Below are 19,316 nucleotides of genomic sequence, written 5' to 3'. Positions count from 1 at the left end.
AGCATCTGTGAGGGTGGGGATGGTCTTGCAGGTTAATTCTCAGCCTATTGCCAGTTTGAGAGCAAAAGACTCTCCCCTTTGAAGGGAATTTCAGGCACCTATGATCAGGTGAAAGGATCTCAGGTACCTGTGATCAGGTGAAGGAATGTCTCAGGGGTCTTTCCTTCACCTCCTTAAAATGGCCTCATGGGCCCTAATGTGGTCTGGAGACCCAAGTCCAGACCTAGGCAGCCTTGAGCACACTGTGTTCATGGGGAGGGCGGCAGATTCTCCCCGTCATACAATCACATCATGCAGATGCCCGTGTGTTAGCGCTGTGGCAAGAAAAACTGGTTCCCCACGGCGGAAATCAAGCCAGACAAAAGACCCCGCCCCGCCTTTCTCCTGTTCTCCTGGCATGGAGTAGACCCAGGGGGTGATAGAACACCTTAACAAGGACAAGAGGGCACTAGAGAGGAAGAAGGAGCGGCCCCGGACAGGCCATCTGACAGGGAGAGCTGTGGACAGGGGCTGAGCTGAGGAAAGGCGCTAAAAAGCCTCCTGAGAGAGAGACAGAGAGAGAGAGAGAGCGTGTGTGTGTGCGCGCGTGTGTGTGCACGCACACACTTGCATCCACACCTGTAACAGAATGCATGGGGCTAACAGCGACCTCTTTTCAGGGCCAGGTGTCTGGACACGGCTCATGTGGGTGTGCCCTTCCCCTCTCCCAGGAGCAGCTGGCTGACCTCAAGGAAGACCTGGACAGGGATGACTGCAAGCAGGAGGCCGAGGTGGTCATCTATGAGACCAATTGCCACTGGGAAGACTGCACCAAGGAGTACGACACCCAGGAGCAGCTGGTGCACGTAAGCCGCCGAGCCCCACCCAGCAACCCGCCCACCGGGGGACCGCCCAGGCCACGCAGGATATGCTGAGCCTGCCTGGGTCTCTACTAGAGAAAAGGGGCTGGAGGAACAGGCCCCCAGAGATGTCTGGGCCACATCCCCTGCAAGTTGGAGACATGATTACTTATGTGTGCCCTGCCTGTTTTAAAAACAGCTTCCAATACATATCTAATACAAGAGATTAAAAGAAACAATAAGTAAAAGTGACTATCAGGAAAAAGGGAACAATGCAATGAAATCAGGAATAGAGTTCCTGTTAAAAACCGAGCGCTTTGAGCTAGAGTCTCTGTACTATAGACTATTTCTTTTGTGAGATTCCTAATAGCCAGTGCAAAGAGGGAAATACAATTAGTTAAACTAGCCAGCATCTACCAGATAATAAATGAAAGAAGCTTCTCCCATGACAGAAGGAGTTGACCATTTACTCTTGGAGACTGTTCTCAGATACCCAGTGGATATGGGTGCAGGTGGGTGTCTACCCCGAGATCAGAGAGGAGGCTGTGTAACAATGCCTGAGTACTGACGGCTCAGGCAATGAGAGACGACCATGGGAGCCGGCGAGCCCTTCAGGGTAGGCCCCTTGGTCTCACTGCAAACTCTTATACTGCAGCATCCCTTATGTGGCAGTCAGGGTGATGTGTGCAACGCGCAGAGCGGAGACTCGGCGTGGGAGACACCTGGCTCCAAACCTGCCCCCACCACAACCAGCTGCGTGGTTCTGAGCAAACGACTCCACCTCTGCAAGCCTCATTTTTTTCCTGTAAAGGGGGGTGACGCTGCCCCCCAGGATGCTCAGTCATGTTCATCAGCACTTAGTGGCTCTCAGGCACTCTGCATCTAGCCGCTCCCTCCTGCCTCCTCCTGCTCCCCACACCACCCCTGCATGGCTCTCTCTTCTCCATCCAGAAAAGAACATAAATTCAAGAAAGCCCCCTCCCAACTCCCAACACACATTCCTTGGTGAATGAGTGTCTGTAAAGACGAACTCACTAAATGAGTAGCTCGCTTGCTGGGAAGAGCAGAGAAGCCTACATGTGCATGCACACACACGTGTGCACCGTCTCCTATTCATATTCAGAAGCCGTCCCAGAGGTGCTTGCTTCTCCCCAGCTCTGTGAACTTAGCATTTAGGACACGCCAGCTCCCTCTGCTTCTTCTGTTTATGCAACTTGCTCCCAAATACTGTAGGTTTCTTTTGTGTTGGAGTTTTTCCTCCCAAACACCGTTCTCACCCAGAAGACCAGAATTTCCCAGCAAAGGAGTGCAGCTGACATAGAACTGGTGAACCAAGGTCTTATCTAAGCTCTTCTGGATCTCAGACTTAATTTTTCAACTTACGCCACCTCTGTGGGCTAAACAAGCCCTAGCTGGAGCAGGGGCCATGGAGTCGTGAGTTGCAGAACAAATCAGTTAGATGAAAGGAGGAGAGAGGGAGACAGCCTCTCAGGCCAGGGGAAGGCCAAAGCCAGAGCATGCAGATGAGGATGTCAAAGACGTGCTCTGTGATAAGTGGGTCAGCCCCAAACAGCAGGCATGGATTTCCTCAAAGGCTGAGGGTCCCCAACCTGGAAGGACGGGCTTTAGCCAGGGGCTTCTTCCAATGCGCTGGACTGTCCTACAGCTCTAAGTGGCCACGTCCACCAGGCCCTGGAAAAAGCAGACCCCTTCACCCAGCTCTGTCTCTATCTGTCTCTCTCTGCTCCCTGGAAAGATGGATGGAACAGGCGCACAGGCGAGCTGAAGCCCCGGGTCGATTATTAACAATTTGTTGCTAAGTAAACCAATAAGAAAAAAATGAAAGGCATTATCAGGAAGCATTTTATCATTTGAAAGGCTTTAAAAATGGAAAGTGAGGGTAATATGATCAGATTTCTCTGGAAGTTCAAAGCGCTGTAGATTTCACATGCTCCAACAGGCCATTCGTATGCATGACAATGGGGCCAGTCGCATAGGGTGTGAGGACCTGGCAGTTTTCTGTCCTCTGGGGCAAGGCACTGCCAGTGCCTGATGCTTGGCTCTCAGGACAGCCTTGCAGGTGGCAAAGGTCCACAGCAGAAAGTCCAGCAGAACAATACTGCAGGCCACAAATGCCAGCCACCCATGTAATTTACATGTCCTAGGAGTTCCTTTAGAAGGAGCAAAAAGAAACAGGTGAAGTTCATTTTAATATTTTTTGTTTAACCCAATATATCTGAAATATTATTTCAACAGGTAGTTAATAGAAAACATAATTATTGAGATATTGTATATTCTTTTTTTTTTTCCATTCTAAGTCTTTGAAATTGATGTGTAGTTTGCACTTCTAGCCCATCCCGGTATGGGTCTAGAGGTTGTGGGAGGGGGGCTGGGAGGAAGTGAAGAACAGAGGAGGAAGGGGAAGCCTCCGAGACCTGAGTGTCCTGGCCTCGCCATCGGGGTGGGGAAGCAAAGCCCTGCCTGACCCGAGATACGCAGCGGGGTTAGTCGTGCTACGCTGGCTTTCCCGCTTCAGTCACCTAGGCTCTTTTCTCCCAGGGTGACCCCCACGCAGTGCCCAGAGCCCGCCATTAAGGTCAGATCTGGCCCCGCCACATCGCCTGCCAGGGCCCTGGGCAGGCCGCTGAACTCCCCGTGCCTTTGTGGAAAGGGGACAAAGCCATTATCTCATGGGTCAATACAAAAATAGAGATGAGCATGTGTTGCTTTTCTGTTGTAACAAAACATGTTATTTACAAACCTCTGAAACAATAGGACAAGCTCAGGAGAGGCTTCTCACGCACCCACTATGGGACGCTTGCCTCGCTGCGGTTAATTAGTGCCTACTGTTAATGCAGCCTGGGAGCGTCTCACCCCAGAGCCCTGAGCCCAGGCTGGGGTGCATGGGATGCCTTTGCCCAGTATAGATGGTCAGTTTGATGACTGATTGGAAAATGCAGGAAAGTTAAGTGGCACACAGTAGGCCTTCATTTAATGGCAGCTAGTGATTATTCATGAGGAGGTGTGGCCTGGCTTGTAGGGGTGATCTTGTTGGGTCAGTGGTCTGCACGTAGTAGGTGGGATGGGCAATGAGGAGCATGGTCCGAACATAATAGGTCAGCAGGGTGGGCGGTCAGCACCCAGGTCAGGAAGGGCCAGGGGGCGAGTGGTCAGCTGACAGCTGGGGGTGGTCTGTGGGCCTCGTGGCCCTGCTTACCCACTCCTGGGCGTTTCCCTCCCGGCAGCACATCAACAACGAGCACATCCACGGGGAGAAGAAGGAGTTCGTGTGCCGCTGGCAGGCCTGCACGCGGGAGCAGAAGCCCTTCAAGGCACAGTACATGCTGGTGGTGCACATGCGGCGGCACACGGGCGAGAAGCCCCACAAGTGCACGGTGAGTGGCTTCTCCCCACCCCCGCCGCGGCATCAGGACCGGCCCGTCAGCCTGGCCAGGGGGATCATGTTTGGAGGTGGCCAGCCACAGGCACACCTGGTGGAGCAGGCCACAGGAGGGGCTCAGGGACAGAAGCCTGTTCCCACCCTGCCTGTTTGGGTCCTGGAGGCCCCTCGCCTCGTGCTGTCCCAGACCTTGATGGATTTGCTTTCGGGGTGTGAGCGTCTTGGTAAGCGCAGAGAAGTGTGTGGGTGTGTCTGTGATTGTCAGCCCAAAGGCAGAGCTGCCTTCTGCAGTTTGCTTGGCTGGGTGACGCTGGGCGGAGGGACTGCTCCATAGCACTCTGCAGAGAAAAAAAACATCATTGGTGCTTCACAGCTTCAGCAACGATGGGTTAAAACTCATTTGGGTTGACGGTTTTTTGTTTATTTGTTTTTTGAGGTCTAACTGTGTCACCCAGGCAGCTCATTGCAGCCTCCACCTCCTGGGATGAGGCAGTCCTCCCACCTCAGCCTCCTGAGTAGCTGGGACTACAGGTGCATGCCACCACACCGAGCTAATTTTTCTGTTTTTTTCTAGAGATGGGATTTCACCGTGTTGCCCAGGCCACTCTTGAACTCCTGGGCTCAAGCAGTCCGCCTGCCTTGGCATCCCAAAGTGCTGGGATTACAGGCGTGAGCCACAGCTCCCAGCTGAGTTACTATTATTATTCTTTTTTTTTTTTTAGTGAGTTCAAAGACCTTTTCTATGGTCTCCTTTAGGAGGTCAACAGGATTTATGACTAGTTTGAGAGACTTATTTTTTTTGCCCCACAAAAGCGGACATGGTTTTAGCTGCAGCTGAAACATCTGGGAACTCCTCTTTGTGAATTCCTGTTTCATAGATTCAGAGACATACATTTTATTTTCACCTTAATATCTCTGAAGTCAGACTGTCTTAAAATCAGTGGTGTCCAAGGATCCAGTGAAATATGCTACCTTTGTTGGCATGTCAGTTTTTTTATTGAGAAATAACTCTCTGTGCCTTTGTGGAAAGGGGACAAAGCCATTATCTCATGGATCACTACCAAAAACAGAGATGAACATACCATAAAGTTCACCCTTTTAAGAAAATGTACAATTTAGTTGTGTTTAATATATTCACAGATTTGTACGATAATTACTACTAGTTAATTTCAGAACATTTTCATCACCCCAGAAAGATACCCTGCACTCATTAGCAGCCACTCCAAATTCTCTCCTTCCCACAGCCCTGAACAATTACTAAACTGCTTTCTCTCAGTATGAATTTGCCTATTCTGGAAATGTCATAAAAACTGAAATCATACAATATGTGACTTTGTGCCTTGCTTCTTTCAGTTAACACGTTTTCACGGTCTCATCTGTGTTGTAGCATGCAGACGTACTTTATTTCTTTTCATGGCTGCATAATATTCCATTGAATGGCTAGACCATGTTTTGTTTATGCATTCATCAGCTGATGGATATTTGCATTGCATTCACTTTGGGGCTATTATGAATATTGCTGCTATGAATATGTATGTTCATGTTTTTATATGAACATAATGTTTCCACTTCTCTTGGGTATGTGTAACTAGGAGTGGGATTGCTAAGTCTTATGGCAATTGAGGAACTGCTAGACTGTTTTCCAGAAACACCGCTCCATTTTAACTTTCCACCCACAATGAGGGTTCCATTTTAACTTTCCACCCACAATGAGGGTTCCGATTTCCCCAGATCTTCACCAACACTGGTTGTTACCTGTCTTTTTTATTCTAGCCTTATCCTAGTGTATAGAGTCATATTTCATTGTGTTTTTGATTGGCACTTCCCTAGTTAGTGACTAATGATGTTGAACTTCATTTTCAGGAGCTTACTGGCCACTTATGTATCTTCTTTGGAGAACTGTCTACTCAAATATTGCCCATTTTGAAATCTGGGTGTCTTTTTGTTGTTAACTTGTAAGAATTTTTTATATGTCTAAGTTACTAGACCCTTATCAGATAGATAACTTGCAAATAATTCTCCCATTCTCTTGGTTTTCTTTTCATTTCTCTAATACTTTTCTTTAAAGCACAAAAGTTTTTAATTTTGAGGTTGTCTACTATTTTAATTGCTTGTGCTTTCAGCGTCATGGCTAAGGAACCATTGCCTAATTCAAGGTCACAAAAATTTACCTCTATGTTTTCTTCTAAGAGTTTTATAGTTTATAAAGATAGACTTTTATTTATAGAAATATTGAATACTGGCACTCTAAAAAATTTAAAAATTGTTTAAAAGGAAATATGTGTGTGTATAAGGGGTTTTATAATAAAGCTCTTCCACTGAGGTCTTTGGTCCATCTGGAGTTGTTTGTTTGTTTGTTTGCTTGCTTGCTTGGAGACAGAGTCTTCTCCCTCTGTCACCCAGGCTGGAGTGCAGGGGTGCCATCTTGGCTCACTGCAACCTCCGCCTCCCAGGTTCAAGCAATTCTCCTGCCTCAGCCTCCCAAGTAGCTGGAATTCAAGCATGTGCCATCCTACCTGACTAATTTTTTGTATTTTTAGTAGAGACAGGTTTTCACCACGATGGCCAGGCTGGTCTCGAACTCCTGACCTCAGGTGATTCACCTGCCTCAGCCTCCCAAAATGCTGGGATTACAGGTATAAGCACCATGCCCTGCCTGGAGTTAATGTTTGTACACGGTATGAGGTAGGGATCCAAACTTACTCTTTTGCATGTGATTATGCAATTGTCTGAGTTCATTTGTTGAAAAACTGTTCTTTCTACTTGAATGGTCTTGGCACCGTTGTCAAAACTCAATTGACCTTAAATGTCTGGGTTTCCTTCTGAACTGCCAGTTCTATTGCATGGATCTCTGTGTCTCTCTTTATACCACTACCACATGCAGTCTTTATTACTGTCAATGTGTAGGAAGTCAATTGGGACATACGAGTCCTCCAAATTTGTCCTCCTTTTGCAAGATCGTTCTGGCTCTTTGGGGCCCATTGCAACAAGTTATTTTCTTAACATCCTCAGTGGTGGCAAATCATAGCCCTTTGATGATATGAGCTGTGAGTTGTGGAAACAGATGAAAGGCATTTGGAGCCAAGCATGCTCAATCAGATAGGTCAGGAATAAAGGGGAGGATGTGAGGAATGAGACAGCTCCTACCGGGATGTACGTGTCCTCCTGAGGGCAGTTTTCATACATCCATTCAGTGCAACCGCAGTATCTTCGGAATAGCTGCAGAGCTCCCTGCAGTGATCTCTTCTTCCTTCTCCCCTTCCTCCCTCCTTCCCTCTCTCCCACCTCCTTTCTTTCCTTCCTCTCTCCCTTGCTCCCTCCTTTCCTCCTTCCTTCCCAAAAATGTTTCTTGAGTGCCTAGGCGCTAAATATTAGGAACACAGCAATGAACAAGACCCAGAAGATTCCTGCTCTGTGGAGCTGGTAAGAAGGCTGGGTAACAAAATGATTAAGACCATCATAAATCATGCCAAGGGGAATAATGGAGAGAGGGTAGAGTGCTGTGATTGAGAGTATTAGAAAAACGCTCTCAGAGGGACCTGGGCCACGTACCGGATTGCGTGGGGGCTGCGAGAGTTTCCAGCCAGAAAGGCCAGTAGTAGGCAGAGGCCCCAAGCCAGAAAGAACTTAGTGGGGTCAAAGAACTGCAAGGAGACCAGCGTGGCCAGAGTGAAGGTGAGGGTGGCCGAGTCACTCAAGAACTTGAAAGACTGAATTTTATTCTCAGCACATTTTAGTGTGCAGTAAAATTCTGATCGAGAGTGGTACTGGGAATCAGTTCAAAGTAATAGTTTAGAGTTTAATGATACGGGAATGTGCTGCTGATTTTAAAAAATAGAATATGCAACTGAATACTTGATATGTTCCCAATTTTGGCTTTAAAGACATGTGGAGATGAATTGCAGAGTCACCAGAATGAAACTTACCGGTGTGTCAGTGGTGGCACCCCCTGGGCGGCCGGTGGTTTTTCATTTTCTCTTTGCACTTCTCAGCTTTTTTCATGTTTTCAGGAAAGCAAAGTAACATCTTTAAAACGCATGCTTCTGGATGCGCTGATGGGGTGGAGCAGAGTAGGGCAGGGGAAACAGCAGCCCAGCCTCCAGGTTGGGCCCCCTGGGGAGCCTTGACTGACTGAACCGCCTTCTTCTAGTTCGAGGGCTGCTCGAAGGCCTACTCACGCCTGGAGAACCTGAAGACGCACCTGCGATCCCACACCGGGGAGAAGCCATACGTGTGTGAGCACGAGGGCTGCAACAAGGCCTTCTCCAATGCCTCGGACCGCGCCAAGCACCAGAACCGCACCCACTCCAACGAGGTACCCCCCCAAGGGGCACACACTGGGCATGCACACAGGAGCGCCACCAACACCCCATGGCTGTAGGCATCTGCAGGCCAGCAGATAGCCAGGTGCCTGGTGTCCGTCCCCAACCCCTGACCGGCTGCACAGCCTCAGACACAGACCAAGACTGAGACCTGGACAGACCAGTCTCTCTCTGCCACATCCTCTCCTCTAAAAGATGCCCCATGAGGTCCCATGGCGTACTGACCCTCTCTGTGCCTCCATTTCCTTATCTCTGTAATAAATATAATAGTGGCCTCCTCAGAGGCCATTGTGAGGTCCTTGGGAGCTGAAGTTGAAGCAGGGAAGTGGCCTGTCTGATCTCGGGGTGCTTAACATGCATCTGCTCCCCGTTCCTCGGGGATGCTGGATGGGTGCTGCCTCCCCATCCTCTAGATGTGGAAACGAACACTCAGAGATGAAATGACTTTCCCCAGTACCAGAGGAGTGATGATTCCTCTGCAGCTGTGAAAATACCCTGGGTCACTGCTTCACACCCTCAAATTCCCTTTCCACCACAAGCAGGTGTCCCACTGGGGAGCAGCTGCCCTGCTGCCTGGGGGAAGCACAGCAGTGTTGCCTGAGCTTGGCACTTGTGGGCAGCCCCCTGGCCTGTTGGCTTGAGCAGCCAGCAGTGACATGCTGCAGCTGTTAGCGCAGCCCGGGCCTGCCATGGCTGTCCGCCCCAGCAAATGGGGCACGGAGCAGCCCGTCTTCCTGGGTAGGCAGAGCCCCTATCTGGGCTGTGAGAACCAGGGAGAGAAGCCAGACAAGAGCCAGTGGTGTCCCGGCCCAGTCACACAATGACTGTCACTCAGGCTTACTCAGAAAAGTATCTTTTTAAAAGTTTAGGCACATCCTAGACCCCAAAGGGGCTTTGCTCTAATGCTTGTAAGAAGTTAGAGGAATTTTCAAAGGCATCTGAACCCCTGAGAGTCTCTATGGACAAGCGCCAGCCTTAGCGGGGAGTGTGCGTGCACATGTATGTATGTGTGTTTGTAAGTGTATATACGTGTGTGTATAGATGTGGGGGAATATGTGTGTGAGTGTCTGTATGTGGATATGAGTGTGTGTGCACTCACACTCCCACATCTATACACACACACACCACGTCTACACAAAAACACAAACACATATACACATATGTATATGTGTATATGCTTGTAAGAAGTTAGAGGAATTTTCAAAGGCATCTGAACCCTTGAGAGTCTCTCACGTGTATATGTGTTTATGTTTTTGTGTAGACGTGATGTGGGTGTGCGTGTGTGTGTATAGATGTGGGGAGTATGAGTGCACACACATATCCACATACAGATACACACACACTCCCCCGCATCTATACACACACACATACATGCACTTACAAATTTATGTGTATAAGTGCTTGTGTATATGGGTTTATGTTTTTGTGTAGACGTGTGTGTACGTGTGTGCGTATAGATGCGGGAGAGTATGAATGCATGCATATATCCACATACAGATACACACACACTCCCCGCATCTATAAACACACACATACATACACTTACAAATGTATGTATATATGTGCTTGTGTATATGTTTGTGTTTTTGTGTAGATGTGGGGTGTGTGTGTGTGTGCACGTGTGTGCGTGTTTATGGGTCCAGGACTGAGGCTCAGAAATCCTGGGTTTTCACCCATTACTGGATAACTTGGAACCTGTTCCTTTGCCTCCCTGATCCTGCCTTTCTTCATCAGAGAAATCAGGGTTGCTAGCCCTGTCACATTGTACACTGAGCTCATACACTCGCTACTAGTACTAAAAACCCCACTGCCCTGTTCCCCAAGCGGCAGCACTGTGATTACATGAGGCGCATGTGTGCCCAGCTTCTTGTGGCGGGACTCCCCTTGGCCATGTGCTTACCTGCATGAACAGGTGGCAGACAAGCCAGGATGCAGCCAGGCGCCTGCAGGCCTGGGTCAGGCATGGCCCTATCCATGGAGCACTGGCTGCAAATTCGACAGAGCACCTACTGATGTTGCCAGCCAGGTTCTGCCGAGGGACGTGGAAAGCCTCAGGAGAACAGGGAGGGCACCCTTCAGAGTTGATCCTTGTACCCCCATCCATGACACAGGCCTGCTTCTCCCCCCAGAAACCCTACATCTGCAAGATCCCAGGCTGCACCAAGAGATACACAGACCCCAGCTCTCTCCGGAAGCACGTGAAAACGGTCCACGGCCCAGATGCCCACGTCACCAAGAAGCAGCGCAACGACCTGCACCTCCGCACGCCGCTGCTCAGAGAGAACGGGGACAGTGAGGCCGGCGCTGAGCCTGGCGGCCGCGGCTCTGAAAACAGCACCGAGGCCAGCAGCACCAGCCAGGCTGTGGAGGACTGCCTGCACGTCAGAGCCATCAAGACCGAGAGCTCCGGGGTAAGCGGAGCTGGGCAGCCCAGCCGCGCAAGGCGACTCCATAGCTGCGCCCAGGGCCAACCCTGACCGCGGTTGTGGGCTCTGCCCGAAGGTCCCCCTCTAAGGGTGCATCAGTGTCCCTCCTCTCTCCTCCGACTTGGCTTTCCCCCTTCACCACCTTGGGTCTCACAGGGAACCTGTCTAGTCCAGGTCCCATTCTGCTCTGACCAGGCTCCTGCTGGGTGTGTGGCAGCACCCTGGATGAGGGGGATGCCGCCCCGTATGGTGGGCCTGCACAGGGCGGGGGTGGCCTCTGCACGTCCGCCTTTCCAGCCAGCACCCCAGCGCCGCTGCCAGCCCCCACCCGTCTGTCCTGTCTCTGCATCCCCGCCCCTCTGGCATCCACTCCTTTTGTTCTAACCACCTGTTCTTTGTCTCCACCTCTTTTTCCCAACTGTACCTCCCCTAAGGATAGACGGTACTGAGGTGAGCCAAGGAGCTGGGCGTGTGCGGGTGGGCTGGGGGAGTGAGGGTGGCGGGGGAGCTGGTTTGTGCTGCTGCCCACGTGTGGCAGAGACTCCCCTGTCAGTCCAGGCCTCATAGGCCCAGGCAGGTAGGCCCGGACAGGCACATGGCAGGGCACTGCAGGCGGGGCCATTGCCCTTGACAGCTAGAGTGGAGCTGGCAGGTGCTGGGGAGCAAGGGCACCAGGCTGTGTCAGGGACAGAGTGACAGGGAGGCATGCGTCCAGGCTACTGAGGGTCCTGAGGGCCAAGCAGAAGAATGTGGATAGCACCATGGGCAACACCTAGAAGGTCCCTGCTCCCATGAAGCCTTTGTCTTCATGAAGGAAGAGCGCAGCTTCCTAAGGAAGCTGGAATTTGGGGCTATTTGGCCTAGCAATGAGCCCAGAAGTGGTGCATCCTCATCTGGGCTCAGTGCAGTGCAAACCTCATCTGGGCTCAGATCCAAGTTCTGTGGATGTCATCCGATCTCTGGCATTCTGCACTGTGTACATGTACCATGAGCTCCCGGCCCCACTCTACCTAACCCAGAGGGAAGGCTGCTTTGGGATGGCCGTTTAGGCAAGGGCTGCATCCCACAGGTCCCCCTCCACGGTCATCTGTTCCCTATCCAACAACCTGCCCCTGGCCTTTAGAGATCATCCTGTCTGGTTGAAGCCACCAAGTCAGCAGGTTTTCATTCCTCACCTCATCTGGGTACATGGCCGTTTGGGGGATTAAGTGCCTTCTTTCATGCCATACTGGGTGCCTTCTGCATGCTGCCTGCCGTCTATCCGCCCACGAACCCTGCACCGGAATCGGTTCAGGGCCATCTCATAGGTGGGGTAGCCAAGGTTAAGAGAAGTGAAGTGACCTGACCATTTTGAGCAAACAGACTCGCGATGCTTTACATGCTCCTCTGCAAGGCAGCCTCCTTCCCTTGCCCCCCAGCCCCACAGGCCATGCAAGGGTGTGGTGCATGTGCAGGCCTAGAGGCAGGACCTGGTGGACTCTCACGCCCCCTGAGTCTGTGCTTTCTTGCCTCGTCCCCTGCAGCTGTGTCAGTCCAGCCCCGGGGCCCAGTCGTCCTGCAGCAGCGAGCCCTCTCCCCTGGGCAGTGCCCCCAACAATGACAGTGGCGTGGAGATGCCGGGGACGGGGCCCGGGAGCCTGGGAGACCTGACGGCGCTGGATGACACACCTCCAGGGGCCGACACCTCAGCCCTGGCTGCCCCCTCCACTGGTGGCCTCCAGCTGCGCAAACACATGACCACCATGCACCGATTTGAGCAGCTCAAGAAGGAGAAGCTCAAGTCACTCAAGGATTCCTGCTCATGGGCCGGGCCGACTCCACACACGCGGAACACCAAGCTGCCTCCCCTCCCGGGAAGTGGTGAGTGAAGGCCGGGAGTTTGCAGATGGGGCGGGAGAGAGTCTAGGGTAGCACCAGCTAGGCTTACACCCACCAAGCACCAGTGCTACCTCACCGGATGCCTACAGGATCTTACCAGCCCAGTACAGAAAAGGAAACTGAGGCTCAGAGAGGTGAAATGCTTTACCCAAACCAGTGGCAGAGGTGATAGCCTAGTCTCTGTGGCTCCAAAACCCATGCTCTTTCAACTGCACCATGCTGAGTCCCTGTAACCCCCCAAAACAAGCAGGCCCTGCTCACATCATCCTTTTCCTCACCCAGTCATTCATTCACTGATTAGGCACTTGCTGTGGGCACCATGTCAAAGACCCTAGGCAGGAGAACCATTGAATTCCAGTCCCAAAGGAACATATGGTTAGAAGCTTATGCCACCAGATTTATACCGTACTGCAGAATGAGCCGGGTACCACCAAACCAGAGCTCAGGGTAGAGCTGTGCAGAGGAAGGAGAAAGCACACTGAGCTGAGTACAAGCAGGGAGGACTTCATGGAGGAGGCAGCACCGTGCTCAGCCCCAGGAGGCATCGGCCAGGCTCTGAGATGGAAGACATCATTAGCAAACATGTCTTGGGTACCGACTCTGTGCCTGGGATTGTGCCGGGCTGCCCACTGTGGTAGACGCTGGTGTACCACCTGCTTTCACTTGAACGGAAGATTTGGTGTCCCAACTTTTGGGGACTGCTGGTAAATGGCCTTGAATTCTGAGCCACCTACAGGGATCTCCTGAGTTGCAGACAGATGCCCCACCCAAGGTTACCCCTTCCCAGCAGGCCCACATACAATGACTGGTCACTGCAGGAGTCTAAAGGCTCAGCCATCAAGACGAAGCTCAGAGAGGTGCCCAGCTCAGGGCAGCACTAAAGAGCCATTGGCTGTCCTGGGCTTCCCGTGAGATCATCCTGGGCTTCCCGTGAGATCATCCTGGGCTCACTTCTCCTCTGCCCACTCTTGCAGCCTGTCTTTCTTTTCTCTCCTTCCATAGGTATGGACCTCAGGGCACTCCCTATAATATCCTGCTCCTTCAACTCCAACTCAGGGGAGCCCAGGTGACAACACCTCCATGGACTGTGAGGGTGCAGTGCCAGGAGACTGGCCTGGGCCTTCCTGGGCTGCTCATCCCCTCCTTGTGTAACTCAGTCCTATGGAGATGCACATTTATCTACAGCTGGAGATACTAAGGCCAGAGAAAGGAGAATTCAGGGCCAGACAGATAATGGTAGAGTTAAGACAGGGACTTAGACCTCCTGACTTCCCCTCGCCCACCCTTAGCATTAAGTGCCACCATTTGTTTACATATTACTTTTTCCTTCCCCTTCTTTATTGAAAAACCATCTGGTCACTGGGTGTGGTGGTACCTGTACCCTAGCTACTCCAGAGTCTGCGGAGGGAGGATCCCTTGAGCCCAGGAGTTTAAGGCCAACCTGGGAAACCCTGTCTCTAAAAAGAGAAAGAAAGAAAGAAAACATGCATCTCCTAAGTGCCTCCTGGGTTCCAGGCCCTCTTCTAGGGCTCCAGGCCCAGCGCGATGACTGAGCATGGTCAAAGCAAGCAGCCACCCAACCCTTGTCCCGATGCTGATCCCTCTGCTTTCCCGCAGGCTCCATCCTGGAAAACTTCAGCGGCAGTGGGGGCGGCGGGCCCTCGGGGCTGCTGCCCAACCCGCGACTGTCGGAGCTGTCCGCGAGCGAGGTGACCATGCTGAGCCAGCTGCAGGAGCGCCGCGACAGCTCCACCAGCACGGTCAGCTCGGCCTACACCGTGAGCCGCCGCTCCTCTGGCATCTCCCCCTACTTCTCCAGCCGCCGCTCTAGCGAGGCCTCGCCCCTGGGCGCTGGCCGCCCGCACAACGCCAGCTCCGCAGACTCCTATGACCCCATCTCCACGGACGCTTCACGGCGCTCGAGCGAGGCCAGCCAGTGCAGCGGCGGCTCCGGGCTGCTCAACCTCACCCCCGCGCAGCAGTACAGCCTTCGAGCCAAGTACGCAGCGGCCACGGGTGGCCCCCCGCCCACCCCGCTGCCGGGGCTGGAGCGCATGAGCCTGCGGACCAGGCTGGCGCTGCTGGATGCACCAGAGAGCGCACTACCCGCGGGCTGCCCACGCCCGCTGGGGCCACGGCGCGGCAGCGATGGGCCGACCTATGGCCACGGCCACGCAGGGGTCGCACCCACCTTCCCTCACGAGGCTCCAGGCGGCGGCGCCAGACGGGCCAGCGACCCTGTGCGGCGGCCCGATGCCCTGGTCCTGCCGCGGGTGCAGCGCTTCCACAGCGCCCACAACGTGAACCCCGGTCCCCTGCTGCCCTGTGCCGACAGGCGAGGCCTCCGCCTGCAGAGCCACCCGAGCACCGACGGCGGCCTGGCCCGCGGCACCTACTCGCCCCGGCCGCCCAGCATCAGTGAGAACATGGTGATGGAGGCCGTGGCGGCAGGAGCGGACAGCGCGGGGCCCGACGCCAACCTGGGGCTGCCGGAGGACGACCTGGTGCTGCCCGACGACGTGGTGCAGTATATCAAGGCGCATGCCAGTGGCGCTCTCGATGAAGGTGCCAGGCAGGTGTATCCCACGGAAAGCACTGGCTTCTGTGACAACCCCAAACTGCCCAGCCCTGGGCTGCACGGCCAGCGGAGGATGGTAGCTGCCGACTCCAATGTGGGCCCCTCTGCCCCTGTGCCGGGAGGATGCCAGCTGGGCTTCGGAGCGCCCTCCAGCCTGAACAAAAATAACATGCCTGTGCAGTGGAACGAGGTGAGCTCTGGCACGGTGGACGCCCTGGCCAGCCAGGTGAAGCCTCCACCCTTTCCTCAGGGCAACCTGGCGGTGGTGCAGCAGAAGCCAGCCTTTGGCCAGTACCCAGGCTACAGTCCACAAGGCCTACAGGCGAGTCCTGGGGGCCTGGACAGCACGCAGCCACACCTTCAGCTCCGCAGCGGAGCCCCTTCCCAGGGCATTCCCAGGGTAAACTACATGCAGCAGCTGCGACAGCCAGTGGCAGGCAGCCAGAGTTCTGGCGTGACTACCACTATGAGCCCCCATGCCTGCTACGGCCAAGCCCACCCCCAGCTGAGCCCCAGCACCATCAGTGGGGCCCTCAACCAGTTCGCCCCATCCTGCAGCAGCATGCCAGCCAAGCCAGGCCATCTGGGACACCCACAGCAGACGGCAGTTGCACCTGACCCCACCATGATGGACAACCGCCACAGGGAACTCGGAGTCCTCAATTCAGCCCTGGCTGGAGTGCCACCGCCTCACCCAGTCCAGAGCTACCCACAGCAGAGCCATCACCTGGCAGCCCCCATGAGCCAGGAGGGCTACCACCAGGTCCCCAGCCTTCTGCCTGCCCGCCAGCCTGGCTTCATGGAGCCCCAGCCAGGCCCAATGGGAGTGGCCACAGCAGGCTTTGGCCCAGTGCAGCCCAGGCCTCCGCCCGAGCCCAGCCCCGCTGGCCGCCACCGTGGGGTACGTGCTGCACAGCAGCAGCTGGCCTATGCCAGGGCCACAGGCCATGCCGTGGCTGCCATGCCATCCAGTCAGGAAACAGCAGAGGCTGTGCCCAAGGGAGCAATGGGCACCATGGGGTCGGTGCCTCCCCAGCTGCCTCTGCCGGACTCAGGGGGGCCCCCGGACCACAGCATGCTCTACTACTACGGCCAGATCCACATGTATGAACAGGATGGAGGCCTGGAGAACCCCGGGGGCTGCCAACAGCCACCACAGCCACAGGCCTGCCCGGACAACATCCAGCCCCAGCCCTTGCCCTCGCCAGGGGTCAACCAAGTGTCCAGCACTGTGGACTCCCAGCTCCTGGAGGCCCCCCAGATTGACTTCGATGCCATCATGGATGACGGCGATCACTCGAGTTTGTTCTCGGGTGCTCTGAGCCCCAGCCTCCTCCACAATCTCTCCCAGAACTCCTCCCGCCTCACCACCCCCCGAAACTCCCTGACTCTGCCCTCCATCCCTGCAGGCATCAGCAACATGGCTGTTGGGGACATGAGCTCCATGCTCACCAGCCTCGCGGAGGAGAGCAAGTTCCTAAACATGATGACCTAGAGACCCGAGCACCTGGCACTGAGTGCACCCGGAGACATCATCGCTGCCCAGAACCTAGAGGTTCCAGCTGTTTTGTCTTTTTCCAAAAAAGTGTTAAATAGGCATGAGGGGTTGTTGCCCAATGGCCGTTCAGACAACAGATGTTGTAAGAGAAGGTTTATGGGCATCCTCTCTGGTCTTCTGGGTTATCCCTCAGAACAATGGAAGAAGTCTCCATAAAACAGGAAAGAATGCAAAACTCATTTACACCATGCTCTCCAGCCTTTGGTGCCTACAGGACCACTCTGCTCTGGCTTCCTCATGGCTGACATTTGGCTAACGAGGGATTACTCTGGCCAAAGGCTTTCCAAGGATATGCGGAAAGAGGGTAGGGAGCATTGGAGGTTGAATCTGAATGCCATACTGGATATTCTGGAAATGTAAGCTTCTTATTCTGCTACTTGCAAGGAAAAGGAATTCCTGGTCCCACCTGAATTCCTCTATGAAGCCTAACTCTTGAGGTCTCCAATGTCCCTGGTCATAGAGGAAAAGCACAGGTTCTACCTGGATGATTCAGAAGCACACTGATTCCAGGTTTGGTAGAGCTGGCTCTTCTACCCCATAAAGCCGAGTTTGGGACTGGCAGCCCATCCAAGTGTATATGAATGAATAAAATAATGTAAGTAGCACCAGAAAAAGGAAAGAAAAAATGTACTCCTCAGGGCAAGCCCAGAAGCTGCCCTGGCCTCTCCAGACCGTGTTTACAGTGTTTGCATGTAGAATGTAGCCCTTCCTGAAAAGAAGACTTGTTTCTAAATACCTCAGGGCTGCTGGAGCCGCTGTGGGTTAGGGACAGACGAAGCCTCAAGGAGGGACAGTGCACTCGGGGCAGAGCCTCAGGCCGCCCTGGGGATCTCCCAGTAGGAAGACGAAGTCATGTGTTTACCCAATCCTATCTCTCCAATGCAGCGTCCACCCATTCACCACGAAAAACTCCACAGCCTGACAGCAGCCCAGGCTCCCCAGCCCTCACCAGCAGCCCAGTGTTCTCCGCCAAGCCACAGCGTGTAGGCCTGGTGTCCTCCGGATTCCCTTCCTTCTGCCCCCGCAGTCACTGGGCAGAGAATGATGACGTGTGGTGGTATGGGTGGGGGTGGACAGGGGAAGGGGTTGATCCTCAGGTCATGGAATTTTCCTGGTCAGTGTGACCAAGACCCACCTGAAAATGGAATTTGGAACTGGCTTCACAATGGAGGGTGAATTGGGGCATCTTCCCCACCACACACACACCCCCCCCAAACCTTCTCATGGGGAATATGTGGCAACCTTGCCAAACTAGCGGCACCACTCAGCGTGTGACTCTGACTGTGACCTGGGCCTCAGTGAGGAACTTCTTAGGAGAGTTTGAGGACAAGGCCATCATCATCTGGGCCCCCTGCATCCCAGCGTATCAAACTGAGACAAGGCCAACTGCAGGTGAAAGCCAGGGAACATTGCTGAGGGTCCGTGGGTCTGCGGTGGGGTTCACTGCCTTCCCGTTAGGGTTTCCCTTGTTAGTCCCAACCTGTATATATTCTGTACAGAAGACATCCCTGAATATACTGTAGGTGAGTCATCCAGCCAAATTTATATCTCCAAAACATTTTTAGCTTTTTCTACATGCTATGAATTGAGATGACATGCTCAACTTGTAAATAAGTCTTTTTGTACATTAAAAAAGTAATTTTTTCATAATTTATCTTGTCTATCCGCCTCTCCCTTGACAGTAGTTAATGAGAGCCTGGGCAGTAAATTTGGTGCATTCCAGCAGAAATTAGGCTGTATTTTTTCTTAACAGTGTCAAAATTGACTATCCCGCCTTTGCCAAGAAATGTTTAACGCTGAGGCATTTACTGGCTGCTTGTTTGTCATCTCCTTGGGGCTGGGCAGGGTTTGACATTTCACAGTGAATATCTGACTGCCGTTCCGGTGAGCTGCTCTGAGCATCTATATGCGTTGCAGGCCAGGGTTAGACCCAAACACTCCTGGGGTCAGAACCGTCCCTTTGGTGGGCACTCTGAGGGAGCTCATTTCATCAGGGTGGGCCAGGGTGAGATGGGCAAACCCCCAAGGCTCTGGTGCAGGCAAAAGGAGCCAGGACAGGCAGGTGGCACCTCCAGGATGCCCAGCAGCTGGCCTTGGCAAAAGCTGTGGTTCTTCTTGACCCAGAGTCTTACGAACTAAAAGGACAGGTTTTCTCTCCTTCACACCCTGCACGCACACCGAACATACAGTGGGGGACCAGGGCTAGAGTGACGCTAATGAGCATTCCACCTGGAAAGAGAGACGGAGGCACGCAGCAGTCGCTGGTTCAGGCATCTGAAGTCCTGCAGGGCAAGTGTTGCAGAGCCCCTGCTCTG

General features: G+C 53.4%; 1 protein-coding gene across 1 annotated transcript in view; it reads left to right on the top strand.

Moving 5' to 3' along the window:
- The window catches only part of GLI2 (GLI family zinc finger 2), a 254,979-nt gene extending 236,348 nt beyond the window's left edge, over positions 1–18,631 (top strand). The window contains exons 9-14 of the mRNA XM_010342171.3: positions 711–845; positions 4,085–4,234; positions 8,390–8,554; positions 10,691–10,972; positions 12,511–12,847; positions 14,483–18,631. Coding sequence (XP_010340473.3) covers positions 711–845; positions 4,085–4,234; positions 8,390–8,554; positions 10,691–10,972; positions 12,511–12,847; positions 14,483–16,938 — 3,525 coding nt within the window. The 3' untranslated portion in view covers positions 16,939–18,631. The remainder of the gene's footprint in view (positions 1–710; positions 846–4,084; positions 4,235–8,389; positions 8,555–10,690; positions 10,973–12,510; positions 12,848–14,482) is intronic.
- Positions 18,632–19,316: the final 685 nt, after the last annotated feature.

The sequence above is a fragment of the Saimiri boliviensis genome, chromosome 5, assembly GCF_048565385.1.
Source record: "Saimiri boliviensis isolate mSaiBol1 chromosome 5, mSaiBol1.pri, whole genome shotgun sequence".
NCBI classification, from domain to species: domain Eukaryota; kingdom Metazoa; phylum Chordata; class Mammalia; order Primates; family Cebidae; genus Saimiri; species Saimiri boliviensis.
This window is presented reverse-complemented; position numbering and strand designations above follow the sequence as displayed.